Source organism: Bombina bombina, chromosome 1 (genome assembly GCF_027579735.1).
Source record: "Bombina bombina isolate aBomBom1 chromosome 1, aBomBom1.pri, whole genome shotgun sequence".
Classification (NCBI taxonomy): domain Eukaryota; kingdom Metazoa; phylum Chordata; class Amphibia; order Anura; family Bombinatoridae; genus Bombina; species Bombina bombina.
This window is the reverse complement of record NC_069499.1, coordinates 1,146,603,655-1,146,626,215: the sequence shown is the minus strand read 5'-3', so window position 1 is coordinate 1,146,626,215 and position 22,561 is coordinate 1,146,603,655. Positions and strand designations below refer to the sequence as shown.

At 38.7% G+C, this 22,561-nt stretch overlaps 1 protein-coding gene across 1 annotated transcript; it reads left to right on the top strand.

The window, feature by feature from the left end:
- Positions 1 to 9,853: 9,853 nt before the first annotated feature.
- CCR10 (C-C motif chemokine receptor 10) lies at positions 9,854 to 10,783 on the top strand. Its single transcript, XM_053717960.1, has one exon. It carries the CDS (start codon positions 9,869 to 9,871, stop codon positions 10,781 to 10,783), a length of 915 nt encoding a protein of 304 aa, XP_053573935.1. The 5' UTR covers positions 9,854 to 9,868.
- Positions 10,784 to 22,561: the final 11,778 nt, after the last annotated feature.

Below are 22,561 nucleotides of genomic sequence, written 5' to 3'. Positions count from 1 at the left end.
ACTATTCTACCTAGTTAAAATAAATACAAACTTGCCTGTAAAATAAAAATAAATCCTAAGATAGCTACAATGTAACTATTAGTTATATTGTAGCTAGCTTAGGGTTTATTTTATAGGTAAGTATTTAGTTTTAAATAGGAATTATTTAGTTAATGATAGAAATATTTATTTAGATTTATTTAAATTACATTTAAGTTAGGGGTTGTTAGGGTTAGGGTTAGACTTGTTTAGGGGTTAATAAATTTAATATAGTGGCGGCGACATTGGGGCCAGCAGATTAGGGGTTAAAAAATGTAGGTAGGTGGCGGCGATGTAGGGGGGGCAGATTAGGGGTTAATAAGTATAATGTAGGTGGCGGTGGTCTAGGGGGGCAGATTAGTGGTTAATAAGTATAATGTAGGTGGTGGTGTAGGGGAGGCAGATTAGGGGTTAATAAGTATAATGTAGGTGGCGGTGGGCTCCGGGAGCGGCGGTTTAGGGGTTAAACACTTTATTTTGTTGCGGCGGGGTCTGTGAGCGGCTGTTTAGGGGTTAATACATTTATTAGAGTTGTGGTGGGCTTCGGGAGTGGCGGTATAGGTGTAAAACAGTATAGTATAGTGTGGGTGTTTAGTGACAGGGTACCAAAAAATCTGGGAAAAAGCCGAAGAGCAGCGAAATCGATGACTGTTAGTTAACAACAGTCCACAGTCCACAGCACAGCGTTTTGACAGCTTTTTTGGTAACTTTGGAGAATGTATTCAGGTCCGCGGCAGCGATGTTAGGCAATCTTAGGCAAGCGTATTTGTGCCGTTGAATGCAAGTAAGTTGACGGCTTGATAAGTAGATGCCAATATGTCAAAGTTCCTCATTATCATAAGAAAACGAATTCCTTTAAGTCACTTCATGCAGGCATTTTGTCTATAATCACCACTTTACCTATGTTACTAAATTTACTTCTGCTAGAATACCTCTTTAAGTGAACTAGGGCTGTGAAATTTGAAATCTAGAATTCAAATACTCCTCCCAGGTAGTTACTATTGACTGATATAAATCTAAATAATGATGTTTCATGTAATAAAACTCTTCTAGTTGTATCGAACGGCTACATTATTGTAGCCATTCAGCTATTTATGGAGCCTCAGTATCTTTCCAATGCTTAGCAATTAGAATCTTAAAGCTATTACTTGCTATAGCCACAAGTTTACCTAGTGCGATGTATATGGGCGACTAACCCCCTACACCTCCAGCATTTCACATCAGCAGGCCTAATCTTATAAATTTTACCACATCGAGGGGTCATATACCATCTGTGAAGGATCTTAAGATTTAGTTCCAAATATTTACTGGAAACAGAGGATTTCTTCACAGATTGGAAGATATGTAGCGCATCAGTATAAGAAATATCTGTGCCTAGTTCCATCTGTCTATATAATATTGTACCACCCCCTCCTCAGGTTTTTTTAAATAAAGAATAGATAAATGATAAAATATGTCTCATTGGTATTACTCTTTGACAAAGGGATCCATACGGAGTCAATGACCTTAACATATTCCGTTTTTGCGGGTGAGAGGACACATATGTATAACACTGATGGTAAAAGAACCAATTATTAAACATCATAAAGCCCTCGGCGACTAATTCTCATTTTGTCTGTATAGTTGTTTCATTACCTACATGACACACCAAGAGCGTCCTAATTGTTAACTCTTTCATTCTTCCTGGCATACCCATACCCGGAGGGAAATCTTTGTTATTTAGTAAAGATGTCAGTGGGGAATATTTAGAGGAGAAGTTAGGATATTCTACTATTGTCTTTCCCCAGACTGAAAAGGTTTCTTGCATAATATGTGTAACGGTTAGCCTATTTATAGCCCCTGGTGTCCAGCATGCAGCTCCTAAATGAGGGGAGCCTGCTATCTCATGTTCTAATTTCACCCATATTTTAGTATCATAATTTATAAACCAATCTACTATTCTTTGTAGATGTATAGCCTTTCTATATACATCCAGATCAGGGACTCCAAGACCCCTCTTATTCATAGTCTGACACATAAGCTTTCTATTGATTCAAACATGACGTTTATCCCAAAGAAACTCAAAGAGTTTCTTATGCAGAGACGGTAGATAGGAAGAAGGTAATGGAATTGGTAGTGTCTGAAGCAAATACAAAATTTTAGGAAGAATTATCATTTTAAATGCATTTATTCTCCCCAACCATGTCAGATGTTTGCTCTTCCAGGAGCATAAGGTATCAAGAAAAGAAGACAATAAAGCCTTATAATTCGCTGTGAACATATCATCTATTGTAGGTGCTAAATAGACCCCCAAATATTTTAATAATCTTGTTTGCAATCAAAGGGGCAAAGATTTTGAACTACTTCTTTATTCCTGCTACTCAGTGAGATAAATGTAAAAGTTTTGATTCCCAACATATGGTTTACTGTATTGTTATATATTTTATCTTACTTTCTTTTATTTCATTTGTTGCATTTAATTAAGCCATCTTTATTCCCTCTCTGTTTTATTTTTTCTTATTTTCTTTTACTCCTACACTGTCAGCGTCTTTTTATGAACACTTAAGGTACAGGTGCTGTGGTTTTACCCTCAGTGGGTCATAATTACACCTTGAGGAACTAATATGTACCATTTAGGGGTAAATAAGATACGAATATGTTTACAACTGTCAAAGGGTCCAAGTCTGTACCATTTAGTCCCCCCCAAAAAATGTACATTCACTCATGTGACCCCAAAAGGTTGAGGGAAATTGGTGGTTCAAGGCTGCCAAAACCTGTAAGTGCATATACAGTAATTTGTTCCTAGACATTGTGTAACACAGCGCCATCTTTTTGGTAATAGGTTCATCACCAAAATGTGTTTTGGGGAAAAAGACATTTGTATATATTTTGTTCATATATGCAAATGCATGGTTGTGAGTTTTATCGTTAATGCCTCCCCTGAATCCTCCTTCCTTTTGTTAGTTATATTGTATTATTATGATGTTATCTTTATGTTTTCTCTATGTTTATGTTTTATGTGGAGCGTGCCCTCATAAGTTAAATGGTGTGTTGTTAGAGTCTAGTCCTGAGTGAAATAAAGCATTTTGAGTACCTCCTTTTGGAACAGTTGGTCTGCCTGGTTCTTTAAGAAGCAGAGTATTAGGGCCTGCTTTCTGACTACACTTTCCAAAATCATCAAACTTCAGTGTCCCTACTGCAAGTTTTTTGTTTATTTTTATTTTTTATTATAGTTTTTAAAGATAGACAAATACTTATATACTCTTCTTTCTGAGCAAGAGCACAGTATCTGAATGTATATTTGAATGTTATATAATTAATTTAATGGAACAGAATTTTGGCATTTTTAATATGCTGTGTTGAGTACAAATTTGCCATCATTAGGTACAAAGGGCTTGTCACTTGGGCAGTACCCTTAAAGGCCAAATTTGCACCAAATTTAAAGGTACATTATAGTACCATAGCACTGAGGTCCTATTTAGTCACTTAATGTACATATTTGTCTTTCAAAGGTACAATTTGCAAGGGTACCAATATGTTCCCATGTTAAAGGGTACAGAGGGGTGTACCTTTGAGGGTACTGCCCCAGTGACCAGCTGCTGTACCCCTAAAGGTAAATGTTTTGCACATTTGTTCTGACAGTGTAGTATTTTCCCTTGTTTGACTAGTTTTTCAATTATTTTTTGCAGTTCTCTTCTCCTCTGCCTTCCCATCATTCCTTGGTGTTTTCTGTGTCCTATCCTCTCTAACAGGTCTTCCCGCACAGGCACTTCAATGTATTTTTGTCTTTTGTCTTTGTTGTTTCTTTCTGCTACAGTTTCCATCCTGGTCCTACGTGTGTCCTTCACTATTTTCAGAGTGGTCCTTTGTTTTCCCACCCTTTTTTCTCAGACTGACATTCTAAAGAGATTTCCCCCACCTCCATTATTCTCAACACCTCCTCAGCTTCTTAATTGCTCATTTTTCTAACATTTACATTTTTATTAAGTAAGAAAGTATTTTGTTCTACTTTCTGAAATTTGTGCTGTCCCCACTAGTGTCTCCCTTTATTACTTTACAGGGTCAGCTTTATTTCTTCTTACACATTACAATAATTATGTCTGCTTTCCTCGCATTATATTTCTAATCATATACAATTTTTAAATGCTATTTTATCTTTACAGGTTTTTTCCCTTTGGGTCGTCAGAATTTTTTATTATGTCTCATTTAGATAAGAGTGATCGTTCTTTGGCAGAGCAAGCTGTCCATAAGATGACTCCTTTTTCTTTTCCTAATTATTAAAATAATTACTAATTATTACTAAAATAAAAATGGGCACTTTGTTTTACTTCCTTGCAATCTGATATTTCTCATGCATCAAGGAAATGATTTATCTAAGGTGTGTCCTTCTGACAAAGATAAAGGGGCTCATAGTTATATGCAGACACCCATAACACTGCTACACTGCTAAATGCAGGCAGTATTCTTGCGAGCAGGCAGATTTTTCAGGAACCAGAACCCCTTGTAATTGGAGAGCCACAAGTGAAGGCAAACTCTTCAAAATCTTAAAAGATTCGTCTCTGAAAATGTATTGGTTCATAAGAATTTTTATAATAAGCTTTTTTCCTCACCTTCAGAGGATTTTTAGGATATTGAATGTTTTTGAAATTACTAATAGGATATCTCCTATTATTATGACTTTGATAAATGCTTAGTATATAAATGCCATAAAACAGCCTATTAACAATATTCTTCCTAATCTCAAAACATTTTATAGACTTTTTTGGAAACTCATTGTTTAAACCTGAGAGCATTAAACACCCCATGTCCTTAGAGTGGTAACCCTCACAGACGGTTTCAGGGTAAACTGAAAGGCTACTCAAAACTTGTCAAGATACCTTGACACCACTGGCCCTATGGCAAACATATTTTACCTTTCTTAAGAGGCTATTTCTACAAATTCTTAATTGGATCCCTCCATTATTCAGAAGTGGATTAAGAGAGCAATTATATTTGTTGGTAATGTTAATAAAGCTATAACTTTTAAAGACAAAGGTCCATTCCTAGACGGATGGATCCTAAATGATCATATTTTACTAGTAATGACACATCTGATGACCCAATGGTCTTTTAATTGGGGAAGCCTATATACATAGGCTTATAATTGTGCAAAAACATACACCTTGTTATCAAAGATAACAAAGACTACAGGACTGGGAAATGTAGGAACTATATCCCAGCCATCCCACTCATAATTCCAGGTCCCAATATATTAATTACAAGCTGCAAGCTCAACCATTATTTCAACTATTTGGCGCCCACAGGTCTAAGAGGATTCAAGTAATTTTTCTATTACCTCCTTTTCCCAATTATTGCTTAAACGGCATAAGTGGCAGATTCATTGACTTTTTGTTAAATTATTAAAAGGACAGTCTTCTCCAAAATATAGATAATGCCTTTACTGCCCATTCCCCAGCTTTGCACAACCAACATTGTTATATTAATATACTTTATAACTTTTAAACCTCTAAATGTCTGCCTGTTTCTAAGCCCCTGCAGACTGCTTTTATCTTAGGGCATTTTTATAGCTTTTTACAGAAAGACACTGCTTGTTCATGTGTGTCATATAGATACCTATATAACAGATCCAATCCACCTCACAGACAATACCGTCTATTCACATGCAATAATATTTTATGGCAATGTAGTTGCCTTCCCTTTTGGCCTATCCTCAGCCCTGTGGATCTTTACCAAAATATTAAAACCAGTTGTTGCCTGAGTCAGACTGAGAGGAGCAGAAAAACAAGGGAAAAGTCACTTAGATAGAGAGTAACCACGGTGAAGTGTGTCAATCCACTTGAGAGCAGTGTGTTAGTCAGCTAGCTCCCAAAATCACAATGTGTGTAATGTTTGGAAATTCACAGGATTGAATGACCAGGTCCAGTGAGTATTCCCTACCTCAAACTTAGACCGGTGAGGTTCATATACCTCCGCTGGATGCACAAATATAAAAATGCAAACACACTAGATGTCTAGTGAATATAATGAATATATATATGCCAAGAGTCCACAACTCATACCTGTGTGCTGCTGGATCCTGAGCGACAGTCCATTGTGGTAGAATATCAGTCCTCCTTATTATGTATTGGACATGTAATTCAATCGGTATCCAGCTCCTGCGGTAAACCTGAGTGAACTCTGACGGCTGCGGTGGGTAGCTCCTCCTTCCGTTTGTATCCCAGGTGAAGGGCGTGATAATGCGGTCAGGTTGAATTGGTGCAATACCTTGCTGCTGTGCTACACTATGGGCCGGTCAAATGCGAACAAGGAATGAAAAAAGGAGCACAAGCAGCGGTTTCAATGCACATAACATTTATTTACAAATGCCAAACATAGCGCCAAGGCGCTCAAAGTGAAGAAAAGAAAAACAACACGTTTGTCAAACAGAACAAAATCGTGAGAGGGGATAACACACCCCGGGGTAAATACTGACAAAAATCAATAGGACTAGCTTAAAGAAACAGGTATACGCGTTTCAGCTTACAGCCTTACTCATTACCTGACTAAAACACAATGAGGTGAACTTAAAAACAGTAGCTAGTCATCCTATTGGTAGATGGGAACACTCCCATTAGTTAATCCTCCAATGGAACGATTGGATTGTGTAGCTATGATCAACTAGGACAGCAAGGAAATATGCACTGTTTACGGCTCACAGTGAAACGTATGGAACAAGAATAGAAATGTAAATAAATAAACAAATAAACATAAACTTGAATATAAATATAAACAGTTCTAATGCATTATATGTAGCATAAATCTAATAAATATAGACAATTTAGATTAGCAAACATGACATAATAATTGTTGATATACTCAATTCCGACCAGAGAGAGTATAAAAGAACCCCGGACCCAGCCGAAAACATTTGAGTTGCTGGGAAACTGCTCCATCGTTGCTGAAACAAAAATACAAATATACAGGTGGTTTAAGCACAGAATAAATGTCGTTTGCAACCAGATTATACAACTTATATAAATATTGAGCTATAGTGACCAGACCCTAGGCATACTATACATACATTATAATTATGCCAATAGTGCTATTAGCCTGAAAAAATATATATGTATAGTACGGTCAATATTGTCTATAGATAAAAAAGTGCTCTAATTATATGCATTCCTTAACAGACAGGTCAGCATCTGCTGACCTGTCTGTTAAGGAATGCATATAATTAGAGCACTTTTTTATCTATAGACAATATTGACCGTACTATACATATATATTTTTTCAGGCTAATAGCACTATTGGCATAATTATAATGTATGTATAGTATGCCTAGGGTCTGGTCACTATAGCTCAATATTTATATAAGTTGTATAATCTGGTTGCAAACGACATTTATTCTGTGCTTAAACCACCTGTATATTTGTATTTTTGTTTCAGCAACGATGGAGCAGTTTCCCAGCAACTCAAATGTTTTCGGCTGGGTCCGGGGTTCTTTTATACTCTCTCTGGTCGGAATTGAGTATATCAACAATTATTATGTCATGTTTGCTAATCTAAATTGTCTATATTTATTAGATTTATGCTACATATAATGCATTAGAACTGTTTATATTTATATTCAAGTTTATGTTTATTTGTTTATTTATTTACATTTCTATTCTTGTTCCATACGTTTCACTGTGAGCCGTAAACAGTGCATATTTCCTTGCTGTCCTAGTTGATCATAGCTACACAATCCAATCGTTCCATTGGAGGATTAACTAATGGGAGTGTTCCCATCTACCAATAGGATGACTAGCTACTGTTTTTAAGTTCACCTCATTGTGTTTTAGTCAGGTAATGAGTAAGGCTGTAAGCTGAAACGCGTATACCTGTTTCTTTAAGCTAGTCCTATTGATTTTTGTCAGTATTTACCCCGGGGTGTGTTATCCCCTCTCACGATTTTGTTCTGTTTGACAAACGTGTTGTTTTTCTTTTCTTCACTTTGAGCGCCTTGGCGCTATGTTTGGCATTTGTAAATAAATGTTATGTGCATTGAAACCGCTGCTTGTGCTCCTTTTTTCATTCCTCAGACTGAGAGGAGTCTGTCCTCTCATTTACATAGACTATAGCGTCATCATGGATCAGGATCTTGCCACACTCTTTAAATCACATAAACCTCACCATTCATTTGTTGGAAGCTCTAGGTTTTCTCATTGACAGGGAAAATCTGTTTATATTCCAACAAAGAATTTTGATTTCTCTTGGGTTTCACCTAAACAACATGCATTCCATCCTCAGCTTTCCACGGACAAAATAAAAGTATAAAAGGAAATTGTCTATAGAATCACATCTTTCCATTTCAACTTTGGTCTGAATCATAGGGTTGCTCTTACCCTTGATTCCAGCTCCATTATCAAGATCTTCAACAATTAAGAATGCCCCACTTCCACAAATGATGTTCCTATTTGCACCCCATTTCTCTGTCACATTGGGGATATGGCTGTACCTCACTGACAAGGTCCAAAGGAGGCTGAGATGATCGTCTTGGGTTGCCATGTTCCTTGTTCAGAGGAGTATTGCCTGGTATTTTGGGACTGGACTGACCTTTTCTGGCCGGATAAGGCTGATATACTTCAGGAAATTTCTCCTCTGTGAAAAGCACACCTGGGCCAAAAATAGCTACTCCAAAGTGGTAATCAGGCCATAGAACAAGCCACTGAGCTGTAGTTCATTGCTGGCATATTGCTTATCAGTCTAATTATTTACACAAAGGGGCCTATCTATCAAGCTCCGAAAGGAGCTTGATGGCCCGTGATTCTGGCGAGTTTTCAGACTCACCAGAAACAGCAGTTATGAAGCAGCGGTCACAAAGACCGCTGCTCCATAACCCTGTCCGCCTGCTCTGAGCAGGCGGACAGGAATCGCAACAATTCAACCCGATCGAGTACGATCGGGTTGATTGACACCTCCCTGCTGGCGTCCCATTGGCCGCGAATCTGCAGGGGGCGGCATTGCATCAGCAGCTCTTGTGAGCTGCTGGTGCAATGTTAAATGTGGAGAGCAATACGATGTCTTGCTGACCTGATCAGCGATGTCTTGCGGACCTGATACGCACTGTCGGATCAGGTCCGCAAGACATTTCTTAAATATGCCTCAAAGTCTTCTTATTAAAGTTATCTTTTTTCTCACTGTTTACTCAAACACCAATACATAGAATAATGGAAAATGAAAATTTTAGTATCTCTCTCTGTAACATCCCCACACACACACTTGGGGCATGATTTCATCTAACCCTTCTAGTTTTTCTATAATTAGTATTACGAACATTTTCAGTATAGGTGGGGATGCAACAGACAAAATCAGATGTTTCATATGAAAAAATAAAGGTAAAGGAACTGTTTGAAAACAATGTAATACACTCCAGCAGGTGAAATAGATCATTGGAACACATTAAAAGAGAGAAAAACTTACATTATACTGTCCCTTTAAGAGGCTTTCTTATTAGGGGCAGGGGTAACCCTGGACTACAAAACTTAACAAAGTTTATTAACAACAGGATAGTTTACTAAATTACTATAAACGTTAGTCATTTTTTGTGCAGATCTTTTACAATACAGACAGTGCTTAATTGCTTATATACACCCTGCATACAAAAAAATACTTTTGTGGCTCTTTAAAAATTAGAAATGGCCGAGCAAAAGGTCTAAACCTAATGAAATATTTGTCTTTTCTTGTTTTACAGACTCAAGGATATTGGGATGACATTACTATAGGGCCAACTGACGATTATCTTCCTTCAGATTATTACAATACAATCCCACAACTTTGTAATACACAGGATATTTGGCAATTTGGAAGCATTTACCTTCCATGTGTGTACTCCTTCATATTTCTGTTTGGCATGCTTGGCAATGCTTTGGTTCTCTTAACCTATGGCTTCACAAGAAAGATAAAATCCATGACTGATGTCTATATCATTAACCTAGCAGTAGCTGATATCCTTCTGCTTACAACTATTCCTTTTGTAGCTACAGATGCTGTCAGTGGGTGGGTGTTTGGCAATGCAATGTGCAAGTGTGTCCAGGGCTTGCATTCTATTGACTTCTACAGTGGATTTATATTCTTAACTTGCATTAGTGTGGACCGGTACATTGAAATTGTTCAAGCAGTGGAGGCTCACAAAATGCGCCACAGGACCATCCACTACAGCAAGTGGGTGTCCATAATGGTCTGGATAGGGTCCATATTGCTCACCACCCCTCAGTTTATTTACAGCAAATCTGTATTAAAGGAAGGTTGGTATATTTGCAAGATGATATTCCCAGAAAATGTCACCACCACTGTAAAAGGAATTAGCAATTTTTCACAGATCATCCTTGGTTTTGTTATCCCCTTCTTTGTCATGGTATTCTGCTACTCAGTAATAGTCAAAACTTTAATGTCCTCCAGGAGCTTTGAGAAGCACAAGGCCCTTAAAGTCATATTCTCCTTAGTGATAGTCTTTGTGGTCTTTCAGTTCCCATACAGTCTTGTAACTTTATTAGAGACCACAGACTTACTTGGAAGTAAGCAGATGCCCTGCATGGAGAGCAGACATAAAAACATTGCCCTCATTGTCACGAGCAGTCTTGCATATATTCGATGTTGTCTGAACCCCATCCTCTATGCGTTTGTTGGTGTAAGGTTCAGAAAAGATGTCCTAACTCTGCTGAAGAATATTGGCTGTATCTCTTGGACCAGACACATCAAGTACTGTAGTTCAGTAAAACCTCGTCAAAACCCAGCAGCGATGGATACATCTAGCTTCTATTTGTAGATGTCTCTGAGAAAATAAAATATCCTTTTCACCAAATACATTTCAAAATATTAAAGTAAAGTTGATCTGTAAAAAAAAAATATATACAATTAGAATTACTTTTTATGTTTTATTCAGATGCTTTAATCATTTTTCTTTAAGGTTATTCTCTCTTTTGGACTTATTTTAAGGTTTGTGTAAGGATTTACTATGAGACGTGTGTACAGAAAATTGATTGTAGTTAATGACGGCTTTAATTGTCCTATGTAATGCATTATTAAAGGTCAGATTTTCAGAAAAACCTTGTTGTTTTCTTTCTTACAGTTCAAAACACTATAGCTTAGAAAATTTCATATTCAAATAGTTAACATAATGATATGATGGTGCTCCAGTAAACTAACTACAAGGACTTGTCTTTTGCAGTAAAAAAATAAAAATTAGATTCATAGGGGCCGATTTATCAAGGGCCGAATAGCCCCTGATGCCTCTATTTCCGCGCAAGCCTTCAGGCTCGCCAGAAATAGCAGTTATGTAGCAGCGGTCTTAAGACTGCTACTCCTTAGTCCTTAACTGGTCCGTCACCTCTGAGGCTGCGGACATCACCAGAACTGCTTGTGCCGTATGCTCTCGGCATTCAGCGATGTCTGTCAGACATGATATGCTACAGCGTATCATGTCGGACAGACATTAATAAATCGGCCCCTTAGTCTTTTTAGTCTTCTTCACATAGACCCACATATTTGCTGCTCACAATAAAGCCCTACATTTTTCATATAAATTAAGATTGTGCACGCAAATTCGTAATGAAACGCAGATATTTGTTTTGTTTTCATGAGATGAATATCCAAACGAGGGCACCAATTTAAAGAAAACAAACAAATACTGCTGAAATTTGTCAGTATTCATTTCCTATAAATTAGCTTTTAAGGGTGAAAAAAAGTGGTGGGATTCCTAAAATTTAGAAATTGTAAAGGTTTTGTATTATAGAGTTTTCAGAGAACCTGTTGCTAACATTTTGGAATTCCACCGGAATCTGACTACTGGTTAAATACTTACCTGCAGCACACTGCAGAGCTGTGCTAATCCCGACCCTTATTCACAGGCACTGGTATCCGCAACTCTAGGCCTCCTATTAGTGCGGCCTGGGGCTCTATGAAGAAGGGTCGGGATTAGCGCAGCTCTCCAGTGCGCTAGAGGTAAGTATAAGGCGACAGGTGAACTATTTCATCTGTAGCAAAGGAACACTTCCATTTGTTTACTGAAAATTAATATAAATGTTCTCCGAATATTCAGTATTTGCCTTGTTTACAACAATATTAAATAGTGCAGCACAAGAATATTCAGAAAAACTATTTTGGGACTCAGCAGATTCAAACTATACCATTCTTTTATGATTATATCATGACATGTAAGAAACCAACAACAAAAGTGAAAAAACAAAATGTTTTTTTAATTACATTTTTTATAAACAAGGTTAAAAAAAAAAAAAAAAGGTTTATGGACTTTAAAACAATTTTAAGTGCCTAGACCCCTTCATTAGAAAAAAAAATGTGTGTTTTAAAATGTATTTCTTTTTTTTTAAATTTGTGCTTTCATTTTATACCCCAAGACACACAGGTGATTGTGATAGCCTTTCAAATGGTGGGTTTTTGGGGTTGAGGGCTTATGGGAACTGAGATCGAGGGATTTGAATATTTACACCAAATCCAACTCCTTTAAAGTGAAGGTCAATTTTGAGCAATGAGTGCCGGTTTTTAAAAATACTTTTAAAAACAGGGGCACTTTCATTGATAAAAGTTTACATTGCACCGGATTTGTAGAAATACTTATTCTGCAAAGCCGGATCGATGATCCCCCGCCTTCTTCTTCCTGCTGTACAACCACAGCAGTGATGAAACTGTCTTCCTCCAATCACAGCTGGGCATCACAAGATGGACGCTCTGGGGTGCAAGCCATGATTGGAGGAAGCCGGTTTTGTAATTTCTGACGTCAGTACAGAGGAACTGAGGCTGGGATCGGCGATCCGGCTTTGCAGAAGTAAAAGGTAAGTATTTCTTCAAATCCGGTGCAATGTAAATTTTCATCAATGAAAGTGCCCCTGTTTTTAAAAGTATTTTTAAAAACCGGGCACTCATTGTTGAAAATTGACCTTCACTTTAAACCCCTTGTAGCTGCTCAGCACTTCCAAGTTTTCAGGGCTTGGTGATGTCACAACATACATGCGCCATCCTCGAATTCCCCCAGCACGGCAGAACCACTAGTCCACCAAGGATGCACGGATAAGTGCAGGGGGCCACAATGACCTCCAAAAGTGCCCCACCCCCAGATAACGGTACACATGCAGTCCTCATCCACACTAAATACATTGTGGCCGATTTATCAAATGCCGGGCAGACATGATTCGCTACAGCATACTCTGTCAGCATTTAACATTGCTGGTGAAATGCTTGTGCAATGCCGCCCCCGGCACATTCGTGGCCAATCGGCCGCTAGCAAGGGTTGTCAATCGATGGGATCTGGATGATTGCAGTCTGCCACCTAAAAGGTGGTGGAAGAGTTAAGGAGCAGCGGTCTTATGACTGCTGCTTCTTAACTTATGTTTCCGGCAAGTCGGAAACATCAGGGGTAGATTGCAGCATCCGCTGCTTGGTAAATCTACCCCATTGTGCGGATGACAACCACATGTCATCATCTGCTCATAAGGGGTTAAAGGGACATAAAACACTTTGAGATGGTAATATAAAAATGATAAACTGTATATAAATAAAAAAAACTCTGCAATATACTTTCATTATTAATTTTGTCCCTTTTTCCTGTAATTCCATTCTGAAATTTTGAGCTTTTCAGTTCCTGTTAGAAAAATGTGGATATAAAAACTAATACCCAACTTTCACACAAACCTGATCGCATATTCTCAAGTTCACTAACCCAACATGAAAATATGAATATTTCACATTTTAATGTTCTTCACATAGAATAATATGTTCTGTTTATTTATAAATACATATTTCTATAGATATCTGATGGTTCTTTGTACAATATATATTTATACCTATATATAGAGAGAATTATATATAGGTATATAAATATATACAGATATATATAGGAGTATCTATTTAGAAATACATACACCGAGATTACGAGTTTTGTGGTAACAGGGGTGCGTTGCTAACGAGCATTTTTTTTTCACCGCTCACTTAAGACAACGCTGGTATTACAGGTTTTTTTCAACCCGGCGTTATCCGCAAAATGGTGAGCATAGAGCCAAATTTAGCTCCACATCTCACCTCAATACCAGCGTTGCTTACGGTAGCGGTGAGCTGCTAAAACGTGCTCGTGCACGATTTCCCCATAGGAATCAATGGGGCAGAGCCGGCTGAAAAAAAACCTAACACCTGCAAAAAAGCAGCGTTCAGCTTCTAACGCAGCACCATTGATTCCTAAGGGGAAATACATTTTATGTCTACACCTAACACCCTAACATGAACCCCGAGTATAAACACCCCTAATATTACACTTATTAACCCCTAATCTGCCGCCCCGACATCGCCGACACCTGCATTATATTATTAACCCCTAATCTGCCGCTCCGGACACCGCCGCCACCTACATTATCCCTATGAACCCCTAATTTGCTGCCCCCAACATCGCAGACACCTACTTTTTTATTTATTAACCCCTACTCTGCCGCCCCCAATGTCGCCGCCACCTAACTACACTTATTAACCCCTAATCTGCCGCCGCCAACGTCGCCACCACTATAATAAATATATTAACCCCTAAATCTAAGTCTAACTCTAACCCCACCTAACTTAAATATAATTTTAAATAATCTAAATAAAATTACTACAATTAAATAAATTATTCCTATTTAAAACTAAATACTTACCTATAAAATAAACCCTAAGCTAGCTACACTATAACTAATAGTTACATTTGTAGCTATCTTAGGATTTATTTTTATTTTACAGGCAACTTTGTATTTATTTTAACTAGGTACAATAGTTATTAAATAGTTATTAACTATTTATTAACTTCCTAGTTAAAATAAGTACAAATTTACCTGTAAAATAAACCCTAACCTAAGTTACAATTACACCTAACACTACACTATCATTAAATAAATTAACTAAATTACCTACAATTAATTACAATTAAATTAAATAAACTAAAGTACGGGGAAAAAAAACTAAATTACAGAAATAAATAAAATAATTACAAGAATTTTAAACTAATTACACATAATCTAATCCCCCTAATAAAATAAAAAAGCCCCCCAAAATAATAAAAATCCCTAGCCTATACTAAATTACAAATAGCCCTTAAAAGGGCTTTTTGCGGGGCATTGCCCCAAAGTAATCAGCTCTTTTACCTGTAAAAAAAAATACAATACCCCCCAACATTAAAACCCACCACCCACACACCCAACCCTACTCTAAAACCCACCCAATCCCCCCTTAATAAAACCTAACACTACCCCCTTGAAGATCACCATACCGTGAGACGTTGTCAGGCTCTGTCAACTTATCAGCAACCTACAACAACTAGAGAGATAAAGGTGTTACAAAAAACTGACCTCAGCTGCTGAGATGTGAAAATTGGGTTTTGTTTCTGGGAGATGTGAGGGGAACAGATAAAACACCTAGATGGTGTTCTGATACCCATATACAACCAGAGTGTTAATATACTGGTTCACCAGTGAACTTTGGCTACATTAAGATAATTTAAGACCTTTGTAGTATAGTTTACTGGAAGAACCTTAAAAATTCAGTAACGAAAATTAGAGTTAAAATATGCCACTTAGTAAGAGACTTTAGCTGATCAAGTTAACTTAGATAGGAACGTTTTAGGCAAGGATTTATAAAGAGTAGAAGTTAGCATACGTATATGTACATTGTATTACCTTGTCCCCTTAGTTTGGATTATGGATAGAACTTCGGTAGTCAAATGGGCAGTGGAACAAAGCCCTGATGGTAGCGGAGCGGGAGCAGCAGCTAGCAATGTCCGTTGATCCGTGAAGCTGGCGTGTGACGTCACCGCGGATGGATACGAGGTCCGGTCGTCTTAGGTGGAAGTAGTTCCGTGCGAAGATCCGACACAGGCAGTTCAGGCAGCAAGGTAGCGCTTACACAGGGAGCGCTGCTGAGAGTAGTTTTAATTTAGATAAGGATAACTTGATCCAAAGAGAGTTGATAATTTCCTATACATCAGATGCAAGGCAGAGGCTGGACATAATGTAGGCACAATAATACCAAGCAAAAGAAAAAGGGCTGCTGGGAATTTATAGGGAGTGAACATGACCTTAATTGAAATTTAAAGGTACAAGTCAGAAAAAAAAGGAAAGTAAGTCCGGTTGGCAGAATGACATGCTGACAGGACCCCCCCCTCAAGGAGCAACTCCGGTGCTCAAGGTCTAGGGCGATCCGGTTTCCGACGATGAAACAGTGTGACTAATGTAGGAGCAGAAATGTTCGAAGCCGGTTCCCAGGAGTCATCATCCGGGGAGTAATTCTTCCAACGGACCAAATACTGAAGGGATCCGCGGAACCGTCTGGAATCTAGGATGGAATGGACCTCATATTCGGTATTGGGATCAATGATGACAGGAGGGTTCTGAGAGTGAGGCAGGGAATCCCTAAGAGCCCTGTAAGGTTTCAGCAGGGAGACGTGGAATGTGGGGTGAATCTTCATACTATCCGGTAGAGTAAGCCTGACAGCATTAGTATTGATGATCCGAAAGATAGGATAAGGTCCAACAAATAGAGGTGTAAATTTCCTGGATGGGGTGTTCAATTTCAGGTTCTTGGTAGATAACCAGACCAAGTCACCTATAGCATAGTCAGGAGAGGGTATCCTCTTTCTGTCGTAGTAAGATTTTTGGGTTTTCTTGGCCTCTTCAATAGCAGCTTTAATGGAGGTGAAGTTAGAAGAAATAAGATCCGAAAGTTCAGACACATTTGGTGAGGTAGTCTGGTTGTCAGGTAAGATTTGGAACTAAGGATGAAACCCGTAGTTGACAAAGAAAGGAGTCTTTTGGGTTGTAGAATGTATTGTGTTGTTGAAACAGAATTCAGCATATGGGATATGAGCGGACCAAGACAATGGTTGTGATGAGCAATAAGTCCTGAGGAATTGTTCAAGCCATTGGTTTGATCTTTCTGTTTGGCCGTTTGTTTGAGGGTGATATGATGTGGTGAGTTTTTTGTTTATAGAAAAACATTTGCAAAACTCTGACCACAATTTGCTAGAAAATTGGCTACCGCGGTCACTCAATATGCTGTTTGGGATACCATGATATTTGAAGACATGTTGGATGAGTAGTTGTATAGTTTCAGTTGCTATAGGGAGTTTATGGTATGGGATGAAGTGGGACATCTTACTAAAAAGATCAACAACGACAAGAATGGTAGTGTTGTTCCTTGATTTAGGTAAATCAACAATAAAATCAACAGCTATTTCTAGCCAGGGTCTACTAGGAGTAGGTAATGGAATCAACAAGCCATAAGGGTAGTGCTTTGATCTTTTGGAAATGGTACATTCCCTACAGGTAAGCACATGATTCTTGATGTCTTTTGATATACCAGGCCACCAATATGTTCTTCCTATAAGTTCCTGAGTCTTTTTAATGCCAGGGTGTCCTGCCATTTGAGACTCGAGGCACGATAGGAGTACCATCTGACGTAATGATGGGGGTATGTAGAGCTTATCCTGAAAGTAGTAGAGACCGTCTTGTCTTTTATTGAGGCACAAGGGTTTGTTGGTATCTTGTTGAAGTTCCTGTATAAGGAAGGGTTTTGATTCAATCACAAAAGAAACGAAATTCTCTGGAGGAATCACTGTGTCCTCTGGGGTCTGCGAGCGGATATAATTCGGAAGCCTAGATAGAGCGTCAGCTTTATGATTCTTATTGGTAGGTCGATATAAGATTTGAAAGTTGAACCTTGAAAAAAAAAGGTTCCATCTTACCTGTCTTGCAGAGAGAGTTTTTGTTGTTTTCAGATACTGGAGGTTACGATGGTCTGTATATATCAGCGTGTGCATGGAAGTACCCTCAAGAAGATGCCTCCAGTGTTCAAGTGCCATCTTGATAGCCAGGAGCTCCTTGTCTCCTATGGGATAGTTTTGCTCTGCAGGTGATAAACTGTGAGAATAAAAGGCTACAGGATGCAAGGGTTGATTCAACCCGTCTCGTTGAGAAAGTACAGCTCCTATGGCCACATCTGAGGCATCTACTTCGAGCACAAATGGTAAATCAGGGTTTGGGAACCGTAATACAGGGAGTGCAGAATTATTAGGCAAATGAGTATTTTGACCACATCATCCACTTTATGCATGTTGTCTTACTCCAAGCTGTATAGGCTCGAAAGCCTACTACCAATTAAGCATATTAGGTTATGTGCATCTCTGTAATGAGAAGGGGTGTGGTCTAATGACATCAACACCCTATATCAGGTGTGCATAATTATTAGGCAACTTCCTTTCCTTTGGCAAAATGGGTCAAAAGAAGGACTTGACAGGCTCAGAAAAGTCAAAAATAGTGAGATATCTTGCAGAGGGATGCAGCACTCTTAAAATTGCAAAGCTTCTGAAGCGTGATCATCGAACAATCAAGCGTTTCATTCAAAATAGTCAACAGGGTCGCAAGAAGCGTGTGGAAAAACCAAGGCGCAAAATAACTGCCCATGAACTGAGAAAAGTCAAGCGTGCAGCTGCCAAGATGCCACTTGCCACTAGTTTGGCCATATTTCAGAGCTGCAACATCACTGGAGTGCCCAAAAGCACAAGGTGTGCAATACTCAGAGACATGGCCAAGGTAAGAAAGGCTGAAAGACGACCACCACTGAACAAGACACACTAGCTGAAACGTCAAGACTGGGCCAAGAAATATCTCAAGACTGATTTTTCTAAGGTTTTATGGACTGATGAAATGAGAGTGAGTCTTGATGGGCCAGATGGATGGGCCCGTGGCTGGATTGGTAAAGGGCAGAGAGCTCCAGTCCGACTCAGACACCAGCAAGGTGGAGGTGGAGTACTGGTTTGGGCTGGTATCATCAAAGATGAGCTTGTGGGGCCTTTTCGGGTTGAGGATGGAGTCAAGCTCAACTCCCAGTCCTACTGCCAGTTTCTGGAAGACACCTTCTTCAAGCAGTGGTACAGGAAGAAGTCTGCATCCTTCAAGAAAAACATGATTTTCATGCAGGACAATGCTCCATCACACGCGTCCAAGTACTCCACAGCGTGGCTGGCAAGAAAGGGTATAAAAGAAAAAAATCTAATGACATGGCCTCCTTGTTCACCTGATCTGAACCCCATTGAGAACCTGTGGTCCATCATCAAATGTGAGATTTACAAGGAGGGAAAACAGTACACCTCTCTGAACAGTGTCTGGGAGGCTGTGGTTGCTGCTGCACACAATGTTGATGGTGAACAGATCAAAACACTGACAGAATCCATGGATGGCAGGCTTTTGAGTGTCCTTGCAAAGAAAGATGGCTATATTGGTCACTGATTTGTTTTTGTTTTGTTTTTGAATGTCAGAAATGTATATTTGTGAATGTTGAGATGTTATATTGGTTTCACTGGTAAAAATAAATAATTGAAATGGGTATATATTTGTTTTTTGTTAAGTTGCCTAATAATTATGCACAGTAATAGTCACCTGCACACACAGATATCCCCCTAAAATAGCTATAACTAAAAACAAACTAAAAACTACTTCCAAAACTATTCAGCTTTGATATTAATGAGGTTTTTGGGTTCATTGAGAACATGGTTGTTGTTCAATAATAAAATTAATCCTCAAAAATACAACTTGCCTAATAATTCTGCACTCCCTGTATAGGTGCTGTGGTGAATCTGTGTTTTAAGTAGTTGAAGACACTGTCAGCCTTAGAATCCCAATGAAACGGTATAGAAGTTTTGGTTAATGCAGTTAAAGGTTTAGTTATATGAGAAAAGTTTTTTATGAATTTGCGATAAAAGTTCGTGAACCCGAGGAAGCTTTGTACTTCTTTTCGGGTTTTAGGGGTAGGCCAATCGGTTATAGCCTGTATCTTTGTCTGTTCCATCTGAATGCCAGTTGAACTGATTACATAACCAAGGAAAGTGATACTTTGGGAGTTGAAAATGCACTTCTCTGGTTTGGCATACAGGAAGTTGCTTCTTAACCTTGATAGGACCTGCCTGACATGTCTGATGTGTTCAGGTAAGGTTTTTGAGTAAATTAAGATGTCATCCAAATAGACAACAAGGAAAACATCAAGAAAGTCTCTGAAGAGATCATTAATTAGGTGCTGGAAAGTGGCTGGGGCGTTACATAACCAAAAGGGCATAACGGTGTATTCATACAAGCCGTAGCGAGTACGAAATGCCGTCAGCCACTCATCACCGCTTCTCACATGGATGAGGTTATACGCTCCTCTTAAATCCAGCTTGGTAAAAAATTTCGCACCCTCTAATCTCTCTATTAGCTCTGGAATTAAGGGAAGGGGATAGCGGTTCTTTATTGTGACTTTGTTTAGCTGTCTGTAGTCTATTATGGGACGCAGGCTGCCATCTTTATTTTTAACAAAAAATATTCCAGCACCAGCTGGAGAAGTGGATGGCCTAATGAAGCCTTTTTTCAAGTTGTCCTCTAAGTAAGATTTTAAATGTTTGAGTTCTGGGTTGGATAAAGGAAATATATGTCCATATGGGATTTCTGCACCAGGTACCAGTTCAATAGGACAGTCGTATTTTCTGTGAGGTGGTAAGTTTTCAGACTCAGTCTTGCTAAATACGTCTCTAAAGTCCTTATATTCGTCAGGTATTGTAATGTTTGGTTCTGTGTTACATGAGAGTAATATGTTTACTGGGAAACAGGTATTAGTACAGTATGTAGAGGTGAAGGAAACAGTGAGAGTGGTCCATGAGATAGAGGGGTTATGTAGTATTAACCAGTTTAGACCTAGAATGACAGGGGATACAGGAGAACATATAACGTCAAAAGTTAAGTATTCCCTGTGATGGTCTGGCGTGATAACCAACAAAGGAATAGTTTGAAATTCTACAGGACCTGATGAAACAGGTCTACCATCAATCCCTCTTAATAAAACAGCAGATTTTTTTTGCATTAGTGGAATTTTATTTACAAGTGTATATTGCTTATCTATGTAACAAGCGGTAGCTCCTGAATCAATTATTGCGGGAACGGTGATGCGATGGTGATCCCACTGAAAAAGAAGTGAGAGTTTACAATAGGGACTTTTATTATCATAAGAATTACAGCAAAAATAGGGATTTTTTGACTCACCCCTATCAGATTTCTGTAGTGCTGGGCATTATTTTACTGAGTGTTCATCAGAAGCACAATAGAGACAGAGGTTATTCTCCCTTCTTCTGGTCTTTTCGTGTGCAGTCAGGGGGCCTTTTAGAAAGCCAATCTCCATAGGTTCAGTGTGTACCTTAGAACTAGGGAGTGATGTTGAGCTGCTAGGGTGTTTCTTTGTGTATGCCTCTGGATAGGTTCTTTCATGTTGTCTCTCACGTAACCGTCTGTCTATAGTGATGCTTAATTTAATTAACCCCTCAAGCGTAGGGGGTATTTCGGTATGGGACAACTCATCTTTCACAGCGTCTGATAGTCAGACGAAACTGATTTCTTAAAGATAGGTTGTTCCATTCTGAATCTTTTGCCCAATGTTTAAAGTCGGTTATATAATCTTCAACCACTCTTTTCTTTTGCTTTAAAGCCCTAAGAGCAGTTTCAGCTGTCTGCTGTTTAAAAGGGTCTTCATACAGCTGACCCATAGCAGCAAAAAAATTATCTAAAGAGTTCAGAATATTCTCATTAGATTCAAAAAAAGAATTAGCCCAGCTACGTGGTTCCCCCCTTAAGAAAGAGATAGTTGTCAATACTCTGATCCTGTCTCTGGGGTAAGACTGGGGTTTGAGTGTAAAGAGAAGTAAGCAAGAATTTTTGAAATCTCTATACTGTGCCCTGTCACCATAGAACTTTTCAGGGAGACTGACTGAGAGCTCAGGTGTATGTATCTTTGTTTCAATACAATCTTTGATATAAGCTTTTAAAGCAACATTCTCAGCTTTAAGTGTGTTAAGACCCTGAGTGAGTGAGTCTACTCTTTGGCTCAGAGTCTGTATTAGTGCAGTCATCTCAGCTGGGTTCATTGTAAAAGGGCTTGGTATTCTGTCAGGCTCTGTCAACTTATCAGCAACCTACAACAACTAGAGAGATAAAGGTGTTACAAAAAACTGACCTCAGCTGCTGAGATGTGAAAATTGGGTTTTGTTTCTGGGAGATGTGAGGGGAACAGATAAAACACCTAGATGGTGTTCTGATACCCATATACAACCAGAGTGTTAATATACTGGTTCACCAGTGAACTTTGGCTACATTAAGATAATTTAAGACCTTTGTAGTATAGTTTACTGGAAGAACCTTAAAAATTCAGTAACGGAAATTAGAGTTAAAATATGCCACTTAGTAAGAGACTTTAGCTGATCAAGTTAACTTAGATAGGAACGTTTTAGGCAAGGATTTATAAGGAGTAGAAGTTAGTATACGTATATGTACATTGTATTACCTTGTCCCCTTAGTTTGGATTATGGATAGAACTTCGGTAGTCAAATGGGCAGTAGAACAAAGCCCTGACGGTAGCGGAGCGGGAGCAGCAGCTAGCAATGTCCGTTGATCCGTGAAGCTGGCGTGTGACGTCACCGCGGATGGATACGAGGTCCGGTCGTCTTAGGTGGAAGTAGTTCCGTGCGAAGATCCGACACAGGCAGTTCAGGCAGCAAGGT